This window comes from Centruroides vittatus, unplaced genomic scaffold (assembly GCF_030686945.1).
Source record: "Centruroides vittatus isolate TY-2023 unplaced genomic scaffold, ASM3068694v2 contig_1427, whole genome shotgun sequence".
NCBI lineage: Eukaryota > Metazoa > Arthropoda > Arachnida > Scorpiones > Buthidae > Centruroides > Centruroides vittatus.
This window is the reverse complement of record NW_027120893.1, coordinates 1,254,343-1,277,238: the sequence shown is the minus strand read 5'-3', so window position 1 is coordinate 1,277,238 and position 22,896 is coordinate 1,254,343. Positions and strand designations below refer to the sequence as shown.

General features: G+C 30.0%; 1 protein-coding gene and 1 long non-coding RNA gene across 3 annotated transcripts; both read left to right on the top strand.

The window, feature by feature from the left end:
• Positions 1-1,375: 1,375 nt before the first annotated feature.
• On the top strand, positions 1,376-3,421 carry LOC136968317 (uncharacterized). Its single transcript, XR_010879640.1, has 2 exons — positions 1,376-1,629; positions 2,871-3,421. It is a non-coding gene; the product is annotated as an uncharacterized lncRNA (long non-coding RNA).
• A 4,445-nt stretch (positions 3,422-7,866) lies between these two features.
• Positions 7,867-21,092, top strand: LOC136968293 (zinc finger protein GLIS3-like). Of its 2 annotated transcripts, XM_067262293.1 has the most exons (11): positions 7,867-8,007; positions 10,369-10,408; positions 10,632-10,948; positions 12,462-13,573; positions 16,771-16,932; positions 17,042-17,152; positions 18,756-18,921; positions 19,001-19,109; positions 19,218-19,351; positions 20,602-20,791; positions 20,883-21,092. In XM_067262293.1, the coding sequence occupies exons 3-11, from the start codon at positions 10,636-10,638 to the stop codon at positions 20,890-20,892; spliced, it is 2,307 nt and encodes a 768-aa protein (XP_067118394.1). In that variant the 5' UTR covers positions 7,867-8,007; positions 10,369-10,408; positions 10,632-10,635; the 3' UTR covers positions 20,893-21,092. The 2 variants fall into 2 exon arrangements, with proteins under 2 accessions (XP_067118394.1, XP_067118395.1); XM_067262294.1 differs by lacking the exons at positions 7,867-8,007; positions 10,369-10,408; positions 10,632-10,948 and adding an exon at positions 11,995-12,169.
• The last annotated feature ends 1,804 nt before the right edge of the window (positions 21,093-22,896 follow it).

The window sequence follows — 22,896 nt, the reverse complement described above, 5'->3', positions numbered from 1 at the left end:
CACCATCTTGTTTTACTATTGTTTGCATTCTTGTTTTTTACGCAACGTAAGCTTTTATGATTTATATTTCACATTTTTCTGCTTTCATTTTAGCCGGATGCATTTTCTTTCTTTCTTTTTTGTCATTAATTTCCCGTCTAGCATTTAAATTTGCAAACATTTCTCTGTTTTCCTTTTTGTCATTTTGTATTTTTCAGATCTTCTTCCCTATCATTTCTTTGAAGCATTCTCTCTTTTCCTAGATTATTCTCTTCATTTCCTGTGAACTCCACCACGTGTCTTTTTGAACATCTCCCTCTTTCTTTTGGTTACACTAACAATTTTCTTAATCCTCATTTCCTATCAACAGATGCTATAAACATTCTCTTCTTAAAGGTTATAGAATTACTTCTTCTTCTCATACTTTCTATATGAACAATATTAAAACAATAACCATTAACTGCTTTATGCTATATCCTACCAGCTTCTAGTTAGTACGATAAAGCATTATGTCATACATAATCACTCTTACTTGCTGTGTCCTAAAGCTCTTCTAGCTGGTATGACATAGCAAGAAGAGATACTTTTATTGTAATTTGATTTGAATGGTCTAAATAAAATCAATAAATAGGTGTATTTGTTGTTTTTATTTAGACAATGGGAGAAGTTCCAGCTTTATATAAATCATTTAAATTTATTTATTTTTTTATGTAAGTAAATAAATAAAGATGAATGCTGAAAAATAGATTTTCTTAGATAAACTTTGTGTGATTTATTATTTTATAAGCGTGCTTTCCCATTGAAAAAATAAAAATAATAAAAACAATATGATTAAATGTCTATAGAAAATAATTCAAATCTCTTTTAGACAAATAAATACTCAAAGATTACTTCATTTATTTTAATTTGAAACGTTTGGAAACGTCTTTAAAATAATTTATATTTAAAAATAAGAATTTTAATAACTTTTTTCCTAATAAAGTAATATACAAATGCAATATTAATTAAAGAATTTTTTGCACTTCATTAAGTAGCCAATCTTCCTAAGAAAATCAACAATTGAAACAAATTAGTTTGTTTTTCTTCACGAATTATAATATTTTACTAGAAAATATTGACATTTAAACACGTGATTCACTCGAACTAATATAAATTCGAATAAATAAATAAACATTAAAATGAAATACGTCAATATTAGTATTTGCATTTTACATACGAACAGACTAATGATTAATAAAGCCACTAATTAAAATAATTTGAATGTATTTTAAAAAAAAAAAAACCATTTTAATTGGTCTTTTTTGGAGATTAGAGATAGGACAAAATATATTTTAAAATTCTATAAATAAAACTATTTGCTATCATATAAATGAAAAACAAATAATCATTGTACGCATGATATACAATGAGTGTAAATACACAGGCAACGTCACGAGCACGTGATGTGTTTTGGCTTACGTGCCGTCTCATTATTAGAACACGTGCTATAACAGGGATATTTTCAGAATGAAGATGGATGCATCTTCGCTTTTACACTGTTTCAAAATATCTTTAAAGAAATGAAGGATGTACACTAATCGAATTTTATATATCGTAGTCTTTATTTGCATTGATATACTCGTAAACAATTTATTTTCCATTATAGCCCAGGTAAGAACTCGAATATAAAACATTAATCAATCGTAGATAATATGCATATAGCCTATATATATATATTTATGTATAAATTATATATAATTAATATTATGTTACGAAAATATTAGTAAAATCGAAAATATTTCCTGTATATTATAAATTATGTAAGACTTTATAGTACGTGCATCGGCCTATACTATACACGCAATATACATGTTTATATAAAGTATATCTTTCCATTATATATATATAGGTTGTGTTATAAATACTGAAGTTACTAGAAAATCAATTAGATAAAAGTTCATATTAAAAAAATAAACCATTTCAACTATTATATGATGCTTATTTTTGGAAATATGTAATATTCTGCTTCAAGGTTAATATATTAGAACAATCAATAAATATAGGTCTACACATGATTTATGTTTGAATTACACAAACACGTACCGGTACATTTAATGTAAATAACAGGAACACAATTATTTTTCTAATCTCTCTCTATATATTAATCGTTATTACAGCGAATATTACAGAACTTTTAATATAAAAACAAAAAACATGCCCGAGTTTTTTTTTCTATTATTTAACAATGCAACAGATTTAAAATAGCTTAACAACTTCTTTAGAATATACTAACTGTTATAAAATTGTTGTGTCTATATTTAAATTAAGTAGCAGATGCTCGAGTTCACACCGAATTTACTTCTATACTTTATCGGTATAAATTTTGTTTCTGAATTTATTATTTATAAATAGTTATAAATAAAATACAATTATCAGTATTAAGCAGTTAATAGAATATATACACTTATAAACTTATAATATATTTACTTTAATCAATAGCGTTATTCGTGTTTCGTAATTATTCCATTAATTTAAATTATCATTTAAACGTCTGTTATATCTATTTAAGGTTAATGTTACCTATGGTTCCAAGATGGCGGCTCGTCTCTGATTCCAGCAAATAGAAGATGGGAAACAGTGGGGACGCACGTTCTAACCTAACCTATTCTAATAAATGACCATAATGATTTACCAACAAAATTATTAGAATAGGTTAGGTTAGGTTAGAACGTGCGTCCCCACTGTTTCCTTGTTGGAATCAGACGAGCCGCCATCTTGGAACCATAGGTAACATTAACCCTATTTAAAAATACAAAAGAATTGTACGAGATGATTATAATGCACTTATAAAAAATATAAGATAAATCTACTTTACATTTAAACACACGGAAAACATTTTTATTAATTTTTAGGATAAGGAAAATACACTAAAAGCAGAAATAAATACGGAAAAAAGCCACGATGAAGCTTCATTTAAATCCGAAAGGACATCGAGAAATCAAGAAGATTCAAAGGAGGACAGCGTGGTTGTTCACAACGACGATTTTCTCCAGGAAAACAAGGAGTTCGAATTGATTGATATCGTGGACGAAATGGACCAATCGCAAAATTGGGACTATCAGACTAAAAATAATGGTTTAAATCCCAATGAAATTCAAGTTATTTATCGAATTTGGATCGTCTCTCATTACATCGAGTTAATATCTAATGATATTTTTCATTACAGTTCGATATTTAATAACGGAAAATACGATAACGAAACAATTTTTGTAAGTTTTTATTCCGATGCTTAAACTCTAAATTATTATCGATGTACATGATCGTGATTAACGAATATGTAAATATAAAATTAAATTTTAAAAAATAATTGTAATTTATGGTATGAATATTATTACTAATATTTATTTTTAGCTTGCAAACTTTGTATGATAAGAATTAAAAATTATTATTTAAAAGAAAGAAATTGTAATTTTATTTTTTGTTATTGAAAGTAGGTCTATTATAGATATTTTCATAAATTAGATGTGCACAAATACTAGAGATAACAGTAAAGGGTTAATGTTACCCTTGGTACCAAGATGGCGGCTCGTCTCCGATTCCAGCAAAGAAACAGTGGGACGCACGTTCTAACCTAACCTAGTCTAACAATTTAGTTGCTAATAATTATGGTAATTTATTAGAATAGGTTAGGTTTGGTTAGAACGTGCGTCCCACTGTTTTTTTGCTGGAGTCAGAGACGAGCCGCCATCTTGGCACCAAGGGTAACATTAACGGAGTAAAGTTAATCATAATTCCAATAACACTGGAAATTTAAGTTTTACCAAGATTTTTACATCTATTATCCTGTCTGTAGCTTTTAAAATTACAGAATTTTATATAAATTCATTATTAAATGTTGAAATAATGAAAATTGTTGAGTAATAAAACAGGAAGAGGTAAAAACACGGCAAATGTTGCGATAAATATAACCTATTAGAATTGTAGATTATAGAGATAATCGACGTGTCAATGTGTTAATGGTTTCATCTAAAATTGGGGAGATTTTGGGTGCCCATATAGTTTTGTATCCTTTAGTTCAAGTTTTTAAAACACATTTGACACGTTGAGCATCTTCCACATTACAATTGTTTTATTTAACTTTTTATTGTTTGTGCGGCGTTATATCCATTTCGAAACTCATAAAGATAATATGCCGGATCTGAAGACATTGCAACTTTACTTCACGTTTTGTTTGAATAAAATAGTTTAAAGTAAGATTCTAAACAAAAGAATAAAATTTCACTTTAGCAATAATTTGTTAAATTTCGCAACTGTTATAATTAAATTAAACATCCGACCATGTAAAGATGCTGAAGTCCACGGTATGCGATCAATAAATGCAATTTTTATTCTATTATACGGTATTTATGTATTTTATTTATGATTTTCGTGTTTTCATTTATTATTATGGCATTTAATTGTGTTATTTTTACCTTAAATTGTATGTAGTTGCTGCTGTTTTAAGTGTATCGAAGTGGGAACTGTTCGGGTCTGGGAATGGATTAATTCACTTTCTATTATTTCTAATGGGAAAAATGTATTCGGACTTCGAGCGATCTCCTGGAATTAAATTCGAAGTACGAAGTATTGTTTATATAAAAATTCTTGCGATACAATTTGAAAAAAATTGTAGACCTGTAAATTCCCACTGTCTTGCCTTATCTATATGACCTTCCTTAATCTTGAGAATTAAGATGGCGTTAGACAGATAAAAACGAGACCAGATAAGTGAACCTTAGGGGGTAGGAGGCCCGATTAACTATATAAAAACCTCCGATATTTATATAACTATATATAAAACTTTCTATATAAAAATTATGTTTAGTTTATTATTATTTTAACTTTTATGCCAATAGATGGTGCGACGTGTAAATCAGCATATCGAATGTAGATAGAAATTAATTAATTTAAAGAAATGCAAGCGATATTTTGGGATGGGATTATGGCATTATTTAAGTTAGGAGAATTTGAACGTAACTGCCGAGTTCCGTAGCAATCGGTCGAACGGTCTAGGAGTGTATAACGAACGAACAAACAAACAAACATCTTCATTTATAGGGTTAGTCGTCACCTCCCCGACTGGAATTGAGAAGTTAGAGTTGCGGAGGTGATGACCAACCCCTTTAAATCAATACAAGAAATATAGCATTTTTTACATAGAATTTTTACTTTCAAATTTCTATTGTATTCGTATTTCAGGTGTATATAAACTAATAAATACCACGTGTACTTCACTAAATTCGTCATTATTTGCAAAATACCGTATTTTACGGACTATAAGACGCTATGGACTATAAGACACACCTTAATTTTTAAACAGTTTAAAAAAAAAAAAAAAATACCTTATAAGACGCTACGGACTATAAGACGCACCTGAATTTTGGAGGCAATTTTTTGAAGAAAAAAGTGGCGTCTTATAGTCAGTAAAATACGGTATATTCTATTCTAGTAGGAGTGTCGCCATCTATCGAATGTTTAAGGATCTAATATACACAAATTCAATTTCAAATGATAAAAATGGCTTCGACACTGGAATTGAGTATTTATTCTGTAATATACAGTACTTTCCAGAACATTTATTCGATTTGAACGTAATTTATTATTTATTTAATATATGCAAACGACGTAATCGATAAATAAAAATATAATAACATTCACGTTAAGTATTGATCCACCCTGAAACTTAGTGGATCTCGTCATATAACAAAGTTTTGATATCAAAATCATTTTCATTTATTAAGAACTTAGAATACATTCTTAGTTACGGGGTAATAGAAAAAAAATCAATCAACGAGTTGCTTAACTTTCCCGGCAACATTTAAAACTGCGTGTGTGTGTCGCCATCTGTTATCATATTTTATTAAAGAACTTTTTACATTTTTATCTATTATAAAATGGCAAAAACCTTAATTTTGAGGGTAGGAATGGGTTTTATGAAAATTATAAATGCTAATAACCAGTAAAATCGTCATTAAGTCCGATCCTACTGGAGATGCACACGACCCCCTTTATCTCCTCACTCCGTCCACCTTTAATCATGAAAATTTAATAGAATCAAACCCTCTAATACACAAACCTTCTTGCAAAATTTCAGACATTTTCGACAAAAAGCACAGGAGTTATTAAGCTTCAAAGAGGGTAACAAAATCGTGCACCATAGACACATACATACACACACTAAAAACATCCATACCTACAAAAAAAAAAAAAAAAAAAAAAAAAAAAACACTGATGTAAGTTTAATGTTATGATTTATAGTTTTTAAACTACTTTTATCTTTTAACTCAGTATAAAGTTTTTAAAGAATATTTAGGATTTTGCTGTAAATGTATTGGAAAGATAGGCTATAGCAATTATTAAGGATTAATCCACAATAGTTGCTATAATAATTCATAGATGGCTGTATCTGCTATTGATATTCATTATAGTCTTGCAAAAGAAAACGGCGTAAACACAGAACACGATAAGAGATCTTCGGAAAATTTAATAAAGTTTGTGCATCGAGGCAAATTAGAAGGAAAGAAGAGGGGAGAAGACTTCGATTTAAATAGGATGATGACATGGACCAAGAGTAGATTGTCAGAGGACAGTATTAAGTCCGTCACTTGTAACACCCTGGATAGAGGATGCCACATTAACTACTAATTATAGTCTTACTAAATATACTGATAAATGTAGATTTATGCCGAACAATTTATATTTAGATAGAATAGAGCGTAATGTTTGCAATACTTTTGTTTGATTTAGGCTTTGAAACAATTTGTTAATTATTTTAAAACTGATAAAACAGATATATATGCCTAAGAATAATATAAAAAAAATTTTCTATTTTTAGTCTATTCACTAAATAATTTCATAATCAAATACACGTATTAAAATGAGTGATTTATTAATTAATAAAAGTAAAAATAACAATTCTAATAGAATTTAAAGACTGTTTTTTTAAGTATAATAACTCTAAAAAAATAGATTTTACTGCCGTAAAGCGACCATTAAACACTTATATGCGCTGTGTATTACTCAGTAACATTAATTACTTTTACAAAATATACACTTTACAGCACCGTGCATCGTCTAGAATATCTACAGGGACGTAGCCTACAATAAAAGAGTGATCTATGTGTGTTTTTAGGAGTTCTCGGCAACTCAGAGAAGGACTACTGTACAGTTTTTTGTGATTTTCTACAATATCAGAAGTAATAAATTGAGTTTTCCTTCAATTTATGTGCAATTTTTCAGCTACCTTCCAACAATGGCCTCTGATGGCCATTGTTGGGAGGCCTATATACTTTTTTTGTAAATATAATATTGGCGACATTATGTGAGTGAGCTCGCGTGTGTATTATATATAGGCTATAACAGAATATCTTTAAAACTGACAAAACAAAATTAAGAAGTAAAACAAACTACGGTTAATGTTATCCTAGGTATACAAAATGGCGGCTCGTCTTTGACTCCAGCATGCAGAAGCGAGGAAACATGGGTACGCACGTTTTCTAAACATAACCTATTCTAATAATTTAGTTGCTAATAATTATAGTAATTTATTAGAATAGGTTAGGTTTAGAAAACGTGCGTTTCCTCGCTTCTGTATGCTGGGGTCAGAGACGAGCCGCCATTTTGTATACCTAGGGTAACATTAACCAAAAATACTTTCAAAATAAATTATATCTACAAATAAACGATAACATTTTCTAAAAATAAACTCTATTAATTTTTTCGTGTGCTTTTTTTTCTAATATAAACCGTTATTTATCTTTAAAGAACTGATTTGAACTTCGCGTATCGTCCTTCAGAACACTAATATTTTGTCCTTTAGCAAACGTAACAAGTTAATATCTTGTCTATCAAGGCATAACTTTACCTATCTCCACTCGTCGAGATAAGGAGATTAAACCAGTTACATCGACAATTGTACATACGGGATGACTTTTGATCTGTACACCTTTGCATTCTTAGACTTGGATACAATGGATGCGATTTCTTGACGGGCATTTATAAAAACTTAGTGTAAGTACTATTTTACGATCGATTTAAATTAAATATACGTAATTTCTTTTATTACCTTATTAATTAAAAAATATTTATAGAAATATTTTAGCTTATATTCTTCCACGCAGAGGATACATGCTAGATTATAATCTCTATATATCGTATCGTATTTCCTAAAATTAAATATATAGGAAAAAGAAAGAAAATTAACGTGTATTATGCTTTTTGTAGTGTAAATTCTATATCTATATAAAATTTTATATATGGAAAGAGAATATATAGAATAGTTTATTAATACTAATTAAATTAATATTGTAAATAGTAATTGTAATATTAACGACTCATCATTTCCTCTTAAAAAATTTTAAAAAATGATTAACCTTTAAATAAATGTATTTCTAATTGCTTATATTTGTTTTCATGACATATAATCAGAATTATTGAAAATATTATTCTACATTTACTTATTCCATTGGAAAATAAATACCAATGTTTACATTAAGTATATTGCAATGTCACTTCTGACTATCTCATAATCACGGAAACTATCCATATTATTATCTAAAACAAGATTTCTCAATAAAGACTAAACAGATATACATATACCACAAATGAAACTAGTCGATAAGGTAATTATTCATTAATATTTTAGCATAAAAGTCTTTAACATTAGCCTAATTCTAATATATAAATAGTTAAATAGAAAAGTTGTCTTGTTAACAACTACAACAGTTTCTGCTCGTTTCAACAAATTTAATTTAGCCTACTTCAAATGTTTTAAATTCGTCTTTAAAGTTATATTTTTCTTACATCTGTTTTTAGTTGTTAATAACTACGTGCGAGTGGATTAATACTAAAATTCACGCCTTTATGTGCGTAAATAATAGGCGTATACGCACACTCTCCTTTTAATGTGTGCAGCCATTTTTGATCATTTAATGTAGCATAAATGAAATCGGCTACTAAACCCGACACTAAAACATTCAACGTGTTTCGGAACGTGTTGAATGTTTTAGTGTCAGGTCTCAACGGAAACATTCGTCCATAGTAAATCACCAAAAGTATTGTGACTTAGCATACCCGGAACTCTATACCATACTAATAATAGGCGGTTCTACTGTATATTTCACTAAATATATCGTATTTTGGATCGATTGTTTTTTCTTTTTGGGGAAAGGAATAGGTTTAAACTACACGGGACAGCTTTAAATTTGTCCAAAAACAAGATTTGTACCTAAATCCTTTATAGTAGACGAAGGCCTCGATGAGCGACTATTCAATGACTTATGTTATAGGCCTATTTTTAAGCTTTCTAAAAGGAAATTTTACTGTTTAGCGTGATATTATCGTAAATAAAAGTAATATATGTGTTCAGTCATCTTAAAACATAAATTCATTATAAAATAAATTATTTATTTTCTTTTACTCCAGATTGTATCGCTTTACTATTTGCTACAATTCAAACTGCTAATGAAATAAAGTACCAACACGTAAAAATATTTATCAATTTTACATTTTTTAGATATTCAATATCTTCTGGTATTTCATCCTTGATATGATAATTCTTTAATGTATATATTAATATATATATATGTATATATAAAAGGAATAACTCTCAGTTCTTCAATGAAGAAATTCGAAAACGGTTAATGTTACCTATGGTTCCAAGATGGCGGGTCGTCTCTGATTCCAGCAAGGAAACAGTGGGGACGCACGTTCTAACCTAACCTAACCTATTCTAATAAATTTGTTGGTAATAATTATGGTAATTTATTAGAATAGGTTAGGTTAGGTTAGAACGTGCGTCACCACTGTTTCCTTGCTGGAATTAGAGACGACCCGCCATCTTGGAACCATAGGTAACATTAACCTCGAAAACATATAGTATTTACCCGATTTTTCCCGTTGATTTACAACGTTCTGTTTATTTTTATTTTTTGAGCGTACTTTGAACCTCCGTACGTTTGAACATCCATAATTATTACTGATAATAAAAAAAGATTTATGCCGAAAAGTAGCTCGAGAATGTTTCATTAGCAATCGTGTTTATGTTAAGAGTATTCAATCGTAAAATTACATTTAAAAATACTTGTAAATACCATTAAATTTTATATAAGAATGTATATATTTACTTTTTTTCTTGTTATATACGTGTTTTTTCCTTTGTGTTATTTTATTTTTTTGCTCTGTTGGAGTCACAGATAACATACCTTGTTTTGACTCGCGCGATTAAGAGAGGAACGAGGAATATTTCGAATAGTTTTGATAATAAAACGTAGATTTTTATTAATATTTAAACATATAAACATATACTGTACTATATAGTTCTTGGTTGTATTACGATTATAATAAAAAAGTAAATATTTTTTTCGATTTCAGATTTCCGTCATAAAACCGTATGTCTTCTCGTAAATCAATAGTAAGTTGACTTATTTATTATTAAAAGAGGTATATAGAATGTATTTTAATACAGAAATATTATTGGTGGATTGGGCATTTGATGTTTTCTTTTTATATTAAATAAACACGTTGAAACTAGATTAACTCGTAATTAAAAAATGATTTTCTGTTAACCCTTCAGTGCCGATTTATCACTATTTTTTTTCAGTTCCATAATGACAGATATATCTTTACACTTTCAGGTCCATGACTGGCATATCCGGTGTGGTTAAACCAACCGGAAACGGAAGCGTTAACATGTGTGGCATTATGGGAGAAGCAGAACGTAGCTTAATGGCTCCTAATTCGGCAAAAATGAGAACGCCTCGTCCCAGCAGAATACCCAAACTCGCTCCGTTAAATTATCAAAATGTAAACAACCATTATAATAAAACTCAACCAGTCAACGAACCACGTGTCGCTACCGGGAAGCCGCCATCTTGCATGTATAGTAATCGAACCGATTGCATGTTTAAGACCGAATACGACAATTTAGCTGTCGGGCATTTCATGCCACAAGGTAATAAATTTATTCGCTTGTTTTCTATACGAAAACACCGGTAAGTATTATTATAAAAGGAAATAAAAAAAGATCCCCCGGACAGTCGAAGCCACGTGTGAGCCAACGCTCGAAAACAATTATTATCCCCTACCAAGTGCTACTCAAATTACTTGACAGCAACTCCGGAAGGAGTTTCGAATAGAATAACCAAGATTCTAACTCGTTTGTTTTCTTAATTATTCAATTATTTTAAACTGTTTTTATTGTTAGAGTTTTAAATATTTATATTTATATTACGGAGTAGAATAACTTAAATAGACCCGATCATTCTATCTAGTTTATTGATAAGTCTACATTGAAAATCTAAGATAAAAGAAGACAAAGAGTAACTAAAAGCTCTAAAAATATCCCCTAAGAGATAATTTGTTGAAGGAAACGAATTGCTATTTTTAAATTCAAAATACAAGATTTATTATAATATATAAAGATTTTAGTTTATATTTTAACAATTTCTCTAGTGTTAGGCTACTCTTCCTCTTATTCTTATCGCTCGTTATATTTAAAGGCGGGGGAAATGCAAGCTGCATAGATACAATGTATTTATTTCTTTAATATATTCGCTATATTTGTATGCATGCTTTTTGTTGTTTGTAATATAATCGATTGCATAACAAACTTAGATTCGTTATGCCAGTATTAATTCGCTTTAAACACAATTTTATTAGCTGTGTATCACTTAAAAATGCGCAGGCTTTTTTAAAATTTGCATATTTTCCTAATACTTTAAGCAGTTTTGTAACGTTAAGGGCATATCAAAATTTTAATAAGGGCCTAACAAATAAAACTACTGCTATAGAAGCATAATAAAAAGTCGTAAGAGATAAAAACTTACTATTTGCGTACTTCCGGTAGTTAAGCGATAATTTTTTTTCTTGATATTTAATTTTTTATGCATATATTCCTTTTCCTTTCCATTCATTATTTATTATCTTATATCCTCCAATCAGCATTAACGTTATTTTAAACTGCTATTGCTTTTTTTTCTTTTTTTTTTAAAGTAGCAAATACACGATTGGACGGAATTCAATTTTTAAAATCTTTCAGACCGATTGGCGCTTTAAAAATCCTCCTACGCGACTAAAATATCCAATAAGATATCTTGTTATGTTTTGAATGAATATAGAAACACGTGAATTTAAAGAGTGACAATTTCCATTTCATCTTTGGCATAGTCCATCAGTAAGTCTTGATTTTCCTAATTTATAAAGTCTTGATTATTGTGCAATTTCTATTACAAATAATTCATAACTAAATATAAAAATGAGTGGAATATTTTATGCAAATTCTGACAACAAATTATCTTTTTATTTAATTAATTTATTATTAAATGAATGTAAAATATGTATATATATATATAGCCTATATTTAACAGCAGAAACGTTTTTTAAGGATATTTAATACCGTCTTAAATGTATAAAAAAGCGTGGATTAAATTAAAAAAAACTTCTCATCTCTCTGTTCTCTTTTTCAGCCGTGTTTAACGAACAGATATCAAAGACTTGTCGACCAGTAAACTCAGAAATGCATTTAGATCCAGTCACTTCGAATGACTGTTCGACAGAAACCACTCTCGGACCTTTCATCGAATCAGCCGTGATACCAACACCCGCCGACGAAACCCAATTTGCTTCGTATTGTCAAGACGATTTAACTCTTTTATCGGAACCTTACTGCCACGAAGAAGTGTTGAATACGATTTTGGAATCGGAGAATTTTTTCGAAGATAGTAGTAATCCTCAAAATCAAATTTTGCCCGATTTATTTCCTCAATCTCAAACGTTATCTTTCAGTGATTTGTATAGTTATTTACAAGAAGATCAAGACAACTGGAATATTTATCCCGTTCTTCCTCCCGTGTCCACCAATAAAGAAATGCCTCCGAATAGTTCGCCCCTGTCTCTAGCAACTTCACGTTCTTCTTTTACAGGTAGGGGGAACAAAAGATCTCATTCTATATCACCGTTATCCGCAGAACTCAACGCTATCATTCGAACGTCACCTACTTCTTTGGTGTTTCTACCATCTTCCAGATGCTCCTCTAATAGTTTATCACCCGCACCGGGAGAAAAACCTGGATGCTACGGACATTTAAATGCAAGAAACAGCGCTAGTCCACATTCGAATAACTCTGGAAGACGAATTAGTTCGATATCGCAGTACGAAGATCAATATTTGTTTTTGCCAGAGTCTAATAATCTATGCATTCTTCAAAATGGCAATCTTAACAAAGATTGTTCGCAAGTTTTTCCTATACCACCGCCCGTACAAAACAGGCCTCCTCCTCCTTCCTACGATCAGTATATGGCTGCTCATTTTCCTACCAAAATCGAATTGAAACCGAAAATAAATTCGAACGAATCGAAAGAAAATAAAGAAATTTTGAACTGTGGTTGGATCGACTGCGGCGAGCATTTCGAAGAAAGAAACGATTTAGTCAGACACATCGAATCGGCCCACGTCGATCAACGAAATTTCGTTTGCTATTGGAAAGGCTGTTTTCGTGAACAGAAACCGTTCAACGCGAGATACAAGCTACTAAGCCACATGAGAGTACACACGGGAGATAAACCAAATAAATGCACAGTAAGTCTGTCTATATTATATATTTATCAATAGGAACGGCCGTTTTAAACTCGTAAAATTATTACATAGACACGGAAAACATTATTCCGATTATTTTGTCATACAAGGTAACGAAATTATGTCGTATTATATAATAACGCAGTGTCGCTTTGCAAACACATCTCGGTACCCCTATTGACACATACCGTATTATCTAAAAGAAAGTAGGAGACAGGTCCATTACAATTCAAAATGATGTCTGCAGTTAAATATAGATCATGTCAGACTGTTTATCTTAAAAACTTTTTTCATTTTAGCCCGACCAAGCGGCTCTTAATTACATAATTATTACATAAGTATAAATATTAAAGCAGTTTAATGCTTTATAAAATCAATTAGTTCAATATTCTTATTCTAATATTGAAATCTTTTTAAAGAATAACTTTGTTTTTCTATTATCTAATAATTTAATCAATTATTTGAAATAATACAGGTTTCATCATCCTTTTACTACATTTCGAAATAATATAAATAGGTTTCTAGAATTGCTCTCTCTTCCATAAAAATACTATAAATTTAGATATATTCCCTCTTTTCGTTAAAATAAATAAATAAATAAATAATAATGTGTAATTGACGTTCGTATGCCGGACTGTCCAGTTTAAAACCTGACACACACACACACCCGGTTGGATGCGTACTGTATAGGATTCGAGTGAAGATCAAATTTTACCACGCCGTTTTTCCTGTTTGTTTCGTAAATATCATTCATCCATTTAAGCACGGTAATACATGGTACGTATACATAAACATGTCTCACTTAAAATCGGTCCAAACATAAATTATATAAATTTTATAGGGGATATTTAAAAAGTGTATGCAAACTGAAGGATAGAAGCATTGAAACTATCGACACAAGTTTCGGTCCGAACGTGATTACGCTTACACGAAGGTGAATAAATGCACAAGGACGTTACTTTCGGCATTTTCTATAAGTTTAAATAATGCTAAAATGAAGTCGTTTGCCTAAATTCATTTGTATTATGGGACGATAATAATAATAATAGTTCCATTTTTATTGTTTTTCACAAATAATCTAACACCAAAAATATAGGTAATTTTTTCTCCAATTGTTTGTCTCCTTGTACTACAGACGGTGTTGAGTTGCATTCTTCGCTTCACACTTCATTATGCTTGCATCTATATAATATGTTTGAAGCTTAATAACTTCTGTGCTTTTCGTCGAAAATTTCTGAAATTTTGCAGGGAGGTTTGCGCATTAGGGGAATAGATTCTATTAAATTTTGGTGATTAAAGGTCGACTGGGTGGGGAGATAAAGGGGGTCGTGTGTATCTCCAGTAGGGTCGGACTTAATGACGATTTTACTGGTTATTAGCATTTACAATTTTTTATAAAACCCATTCCTACCCTAAAAATTAAGGTTTTTGTCATTTTATAATAGATAAAAATATAAAAAGTTCTTTAATAAAATATGATAACAGATGGCGCCACCAAAATTTTAAATGTTGCCGGGAAAGTTGAGCAACTCGTCGCTGGTTTATTTGGATAAGATGTCAAGTACGAAATCAAAAAGATTGCAGCGAATAATATTTAGTTAATGCCGTATTAATGGTTACTGTCGTTAATTATTTTTCTTTTGCCATTGACGATATCATTGATTCAAATCTGTGTTGTAATATTAGATAAACATAAGTATTTGTTTTTTTCATTTCAGGAATTGTTAAATAATAAAATTAATTAAATAAGGAATTAAAATATTGTCGGCATCGAATGCGTAATAATCTTTTTTTCTTTTACTACGGCCTGGAAATTACATTTTAATCGCGGAAATAGCTATGGAAGAAAAAGCTTTATGGCCAGCTGTCGTAATTGTTTTTCATCGTTGGCATATTGCTCTACCACTTAAATAAAATCTCCCGTATAAAAAAAATAAATAATAACGTTAAACATATTTTAATTTAACAGGAAATCCTAAGTTTAAAGGAATTGTTTTGAAATTTATATTAAAATATTGCAAGATTCACCAGGTACTTCTGCGATTCCAATCCTAGTACACTCGATTATTATTGTATTATGTATTGTTCCTTTCAGTTTTTAAATTAGAGACTTTAGTTAATAGTCAAGGAAAGTAAACCACTCCAAGTTCACACTGTAAAGAATAATTACAATGTAACAATTTGTACTTAAGTGTAGCTACGTTTTTTACTTTAATACAATTTCCCTTGTAATTCAATGCACGTGGTTTAAGTGTCGAAGAATTGGCGTAACAAAGAGAAATATCTCGTCACTAAATTGATATAAAAAAGTCATTTAAAACTTAAAAATCTGAATAAATTTTCAATTCTTCTAATAGATTTAATGTAATGGGATATTTTATTAAACTTTTTCTTCCTGTAAAAAATAGAAGAATGTCTGATAACATGAAATTTAAACTTAAACCGACGGGGAACAGAAGAGGGGTTTTTAGCACCCAGACGACCTTTATGAGTTAAGTTTAGCTGACTATCAGACAACAGATGCTCATCCGTATCGTATTACAACCACTTTTTATCAAAATAGAGTAAGACAAGTAGTGACACTCCGGAAATTAAGGTCATTACCAACGGTTGATTCTCGAACCCGACGATTAAGACAACATTCTGATGTATAAATTGGTAAACATTGTCATTCATTTCTTCAAATATCTCTAGAGATATCGTTGGAAAGAACATGTGGAGACACTGATTAAGCCACCATCTCCACCGGATGCTGCCTCTTTACATTTCCTGCGTTAACAGCTTCAACATTCGATGTTATTGCCCTATAATTTTTTATAAATATTGCGATAAATCATCCGAAAAAAGGCACGCAAACTTATATAAATTAGTCTATATTCCTGTATACAAACCCTACGTATAATTTCAAAGGATTCTGTAACAAATCTAATTTATATTTTAATTTTTATATATATATATATGCATATATAAAAAAGGGTGCCACCGGATGAATTTTTCGTCTGGGTTACGAGGTCAACGGCATAGAGGTCGTATAATAACAGGTGGTCCTCGAACATCATGTGTTATGTGGTCAATGACGGGAGAGATAGGGTTAGGGATCACCGGATATCAAGAATCAGGTGTCATAAGAACACATTACGACATGTGTTCGCGAATCGTATACAATTAACCATTAAAACGCTAATTTTGTTTAATTTCAGTTCGATGGTTGCACCAAAGCTTTTCCTCGAAAAGAAAATTTGAAAATTCATTTGAGATCGCACACGGGTGAGCGCCCTTACGTTTGCCAGTATCCGGATTGCGGGAAAACTTTCACTAATTCTTCCGACAGATCAAAACATTTGAAAACTCACCAAGAAACGGTAAGAATTTTATTATAAATTCGATAATTAGTAAAAAGATAATCGCAAATTATAAACACGTTTGCAATTATTCTTTCAAATTTCACACCTATCTGTTGTTATAATATAGAAACCTTACGCCTGTCAAGTACCTGGATGCGATAAACGTTACACTGATCCTAGTTCATTGAGAAAACACGTTAAAAATCATATTAATAAAAAAGAACACGTACGGAAAAAAGTAAGTTTTAATTTCTTAGACATTCCTGATCTAAAAATGGTATCTTCTTTATTAGTATCGGCAGTCAATAATCTATGAAGACTAAGATATATTTCTTCTTATAAAAAGTAAAAATGTATTGTGTCCTACAGTATATTTGTTCTATGTATGAAATAGAGTACTAAGCAATTTAATACTACGTTGGGCTGTCCATTAATTACGTGTACAGTTTTTGAGCCATTTTTGACCTCCTCTCTCTGTTTTGTAGAACGATGTACGTTTTGCAAGCATCCTCCCCTTTAATTGCCTGTACAGTACAATAGTTCATAGACCTCTCCCCTGACATTAAAGAAATGACTTACGTAAATAAATGATCATTAGAACTTTCTTAAGTAGTAAGCAGGTTTATAAGAATAAATATGGCACTAATAACACCAAAAAAAAAAAAAAAGAAAGTCCTCCTTGATTGTCTAGTGTTACTATATACACTATTATTATAAGAAATACGGGAGAAATAATAAATTTAAAATTAAACTGACGATACTCACTCGTAGAGCCGGCTCTACTGAACCGAATCGAATGAAACTGAGTACACACGCAATGCGGATCACGGGAAAGAAGTTTACGGAGAGGAAAAAGTTAGTTGAAGTTTTCATCAGCAGGGGAAAATGTGGCGCCGCAAGAATACGAGTGGACAAAATTTTATTAGAATAATAAAATTACATTTTACACATTTACAGTATGTGGTCAATGTAGGATCCTCCTCTGTCGACTACATGTTGCAACGATAAAACCGCGTTATCAACTGTCACAAGTAACATTTCGGGAGGAATCTGGAAGACGTGTCGCACTACGCTGGCTTTCAGCCCTGACGTGGCGTGCACAATAAACTCGATCTTTTAAATAAACATAAGTTTTAGACTGAAGAGCGCCGAATTTCACCTGGTGATAAAAATTTTTCCCACCTTAAATCTCTTACCCATAACCTGCATTGCATATGTACCGAATTTCGATTTAGAGCCGGCTCCATGCGTGTCTACCGTCGTCTAATTCTAACCATTCCGTACTATAAAATACATTTATTTGACAGTGTCTGTCAAATAACCAAATACAAGAATGTAATTTTGTTCTATTGATGATAGAAATTAACTATCATTAAAATGTGGTCTCGTGCTAGATTATTACTTGCTTGTCAATTTTTTTTTTCACATTGTGGTTCTAAATGATCTTTAGCTAGTTTATGAGTTAGAGTTGTGAGAAGGGTTTGAAAAATTGCATAAAGCTCTGAGGTTTTTTAATACAAAATCATCGTCTAGGAGTGTCCCCTCTGGTCAACGGTACAATTTAAAATGTAATTATTACAAAATAATAAAATCTGGATGAAAATTTCGACAATTTCCTATATTGAGGCAGAGAAGAACCTCAAGATAAAGGCCAATTCTGCCACGTGACTTGTTTGTGGTGTTAAAAAGACAAACGTGAAGATGCAATAGAAGACAACGTACAAATATATATTCCAGCAAGAATTTTAAGTGAATTTTCATCCAGATTTTATTACTTCTCTCAAATTCTATCTAAATATGATGCAATTTAAAATTATATAATTATCCTTGCGTATCTGTAGTTACGAAGTGGATGCGATGTGGATGATCTCACCGACTGTCTAACAGTACAGCCGTTGAAACTGTTTTCGAGCGAAGAAGCTTCTCCGACTGATAATGGAGTAGACAGTGGTATCGGACGATCTCCAAAAGGTTCTCAACCGGGATCCACTTCAGATCTTCATCTAGGTAAATAAATCCCACTTCAAACTTACTATATAAAATAAAACTACTACCTATTTTACTAATATATATATGGATTTGATAGGCATTAATAATGTCAGTTGCCAATCTAGTCGTAGTGCTAGTGAATCGGCTATACATGCATCTCCGGGAAGTCATAAAAGTAATTCACCATTAATTGGAATTACAGAATGGTAAATATATGTAATATAAGTCTTATTGTGTTATTTTTAATTGCATAATTACAGTATATATATTTAATAATAGAAAACTGATGGACATATTTAATTTTTAAACCATAGGGAGGAGAATCGTAGCAAAATGAGTCCCAATGTCCCCGTACTGCCTCCAATTGGAGGACGTCCGTGTACAAGTTATCATACAAATCAAATACTCAGTCCAGCACGTCCCACTTCTTGGTGCTTTCCTGGAGAAGGTAAAGTTTCATATAACATAAATTAGAATTTTTTTAACCATTACTTTTACACTTTGATTTGATTTATTAATTAAAGAAAATAAATCACATTCCCAATGCTGATTCTAATTACATTCCAACATTTATGATATTCTTGGCACAAATTCCAAATGATAAACATTGAAAAGATATCCAACTGATAACAAACAATATATCATATCACAGATAATTAATTTATTATTTTACCACTAATTGACACTTATGTTGCACTTTCATGCAAGTTTTAACTTTGCAAATACTTAAAGAATAGTGAATCAATATTAATTAAGAATTAAAATATAATAAATTCAACGTACATTACTTCTTTAAGCACTGGTTTAATAGGCTGGCAATTTTTCACCCAATAACTTTTTGTAATTCACCATTTGGAACCATCTTCTCCATTCCAATTCAGCAATATATCAATTTAGATTTTTTTTATGATGTTCCACAGTAAATTTATAAACATTTGTCCGTACATTTGTACGCTTTCGTAATGTAATATACCATATTCCTGCATATACCACCATCGGAAGTAGGCAAATTCCAAATATTGAACGAATAAGCCTTCTCCGCAAAACGTCCCGTCGGCATAACGCTCCAATGGAAGACTAATTTGCATATTAGTGCGTGCATAATTACCCATTCGAACGTGTCTACATCGTTTCGTAAGCGACAAGACGGCGGGAGGATAACCCACAAATATACCATAAAAATTTAGAAGTTGTATTTCATTTTTTACCGGTCTTCGTCACGTCCTCTTTAGCATATTTGGCGTAATATTGATTCTATATCCTAGCAGTCCCTAGTCTCATAATTCTACAGAGTTAATAATTAGTATATTAAAAAATACATTGAAAATATTTAGTGGAATAATACATATTGATAAGTATTATTTGTTTTCAAAGCAATATACTTTAAGTTTTAATACAGGCTATTTTCAATTTAAAATTAATTCCTAAGTAAGTTTGGTGGAATCTATCTATGGAATCTAAATATCTGCATCCATAATTTTCCAGTATAATAAGTCCTGTTAATTGATAAATGTACTAGTATACAAAGATAAATTTAAGTTTGTTGGAAGTTTATTGCATGATAAAATCCATATAAATTTGAAAAAGTAATTCAATGAAACAAAATTTTTTTCAAAGTCATTACAAAGAAATTTATTTTTAGTGATTATAAATTATTATTAATAATTTATAACTGATATTTCTGTATTTTAAATGTAGATCTGAAACAGCACAAGGAGCAATTATTGTCATCGAATTATCAGAATTCTGTGATATCAAATCCAAACATTGTTATATCTCAAAAAGGAACAATGTGCAATCAGCAAATTAGATGTCACAGTAATTTTGCTGGATATAACAATTTTACACCGATTTCTTTGACCTTCGACGTGTATCCGACACAAGAACAGTTAAGTTAATGCAGTAATTATGAAGAAAATATTTTTCTTTTTTACACGTTTTGATGATTACTAAAATTTCAATTGAATTGTTCGTTTCAGGTATTTTTAAGATTCGATAAAATACATTGGAAGAATATAAAGAAGTTTAATTAATATTTGATAGTAACTTTTAACAAATAAATGTATAATTTTTACTATTTCAATAAAAAAGTTGAAAACATTATCTGTTCATTTATAAAAAAAAAAATAAATGCAAAAGGTGATTTTTAAATACTTTCAAAAAATATCCAATTGTTGAGCATAAATTTTTTATATTATTAGAAAGTTTTGTACATATATCAATAAATCAATTAAATAAATTAGGTACTTTGTCTTTTCTTTAATAAAATATCTTTATATATACAAAAATTTTTCTCTATAGCTAAATAATTTCGAGATTAAAAATTTGAAATAGAAGACAATACTTACGTTTTCTCCAATGGAATGGAATAAACGACTAGACATTATACAGTATAAGTCTATGTAGTAAACTACATTGAGCAAAATTGATGATGATGATCGGCATTTGTCACAATTTCATTCTATAAAGAACGTTCTTATGATAAAATATAAAGATATCAAAATGAATTTTTAAAACAGTATATAATGTTAGAAAAAGAAAATACATATTTGTTATTCCGTGTACCTGCCGAAATGCTAATCTTTGATGGAAGCGGCATGTGAATTTCATTCATTTTAATAATACGAATAATAATTTTGTTAGTTTATGTTTATTATAATCTTTAAAATAACTAAATCCTTTAGTGTTTTTTAATGCAGAATATTACAACAAAAGTTTAGAATACAAAATATGAAAGTGTTTAAGTAAATTACATATTTAACACATTTATATGCAATATATATGTTCAGAGCCGTAACTAGGGTTTTGGACGCCTATGGCCAAGAATAAAAATGGTGCCTTTTTAATTTTTATTATTAAAAATATAATTATTTTATTCTAAAAAAAGCTATTGTAAAAAAATTATCTAATGACATTCAAAATACTAATATAAATATAAATATAAAAATTTTTTTTGTGTTATTAATTTCGAATACATATTATTCCGAAACCTTCTCGTTAGTGCCTTTATTAAATCGGCGCCTATGGCAGGGGCCACATTGGCCATACCCTAGTTACGGCTCTGTATATGTTTGATTATCCAAGTTATAGGCCAATAATAAATTCAGCTTTATCATTTTATTTATATGTATTTTTCCAAATACGTGTAAATCTAAAATTTCACCTAAAGAACTACCATAAAAAACCACCATATTGAAACATAAAATATTGTTTACTTTATGATATCAATTGTGTAGCATAGCAGCTGAAACTACATAAAGTATGTGACACAAGACAACAGTAAAGCACTATTTTAATACTGTTAGAGAAATACTCTAAGTTTTTTGGCTTAACAGCCAAGTTAAGCCAAGAATTTATCATATATCCTATTTTTCAAATTAAGTGCCAATAGATTTTTATCTGATCATTAATACCTGAAAGATTTAAAAAATTCAGCTATTCCAACAGTGCCATTAGCACTATTTAACACACTAGTTAACATACTGGAAAAAATAAAATTCTTAAAATAGAAACAATTAAAATAAAAAGAAATCTTTATTATAAAATTATATCCTTTAAAAATGCTACAATATTTATTAAATTAAAAAAAAACTTTAATTTCTGTAAAATATTTCTGTTGTATCTGTATTTATTGTCGTCTAATTTATAAATTTAGTGCATTCAAGGCCAGACAACTAGAGCGGAAGCATTTCGGAAAATTCCGAAAAAATTTGATATTTCCGTAATGACAAATCATTCATTTATTATGCTTAGCCAATTGTTGCAACAAGCAAGCAATTTTAAATATATTATAAATCTAGAAAATGTCTCATCTTAGGCGAATTCAATTTGTTTTAACATATGTTGTAAAGTCTGAGTTACAGTGTTCTCCAGTGTTGCATTGTGCTTTCTAAAACTAATGTGTTGCATATAGTTTGTACAGATGTATTATTATTTATTGTTCGCATAATGATAACTCAGCCATAAATAATAAAATAAAAAGGTTTCTTTGCT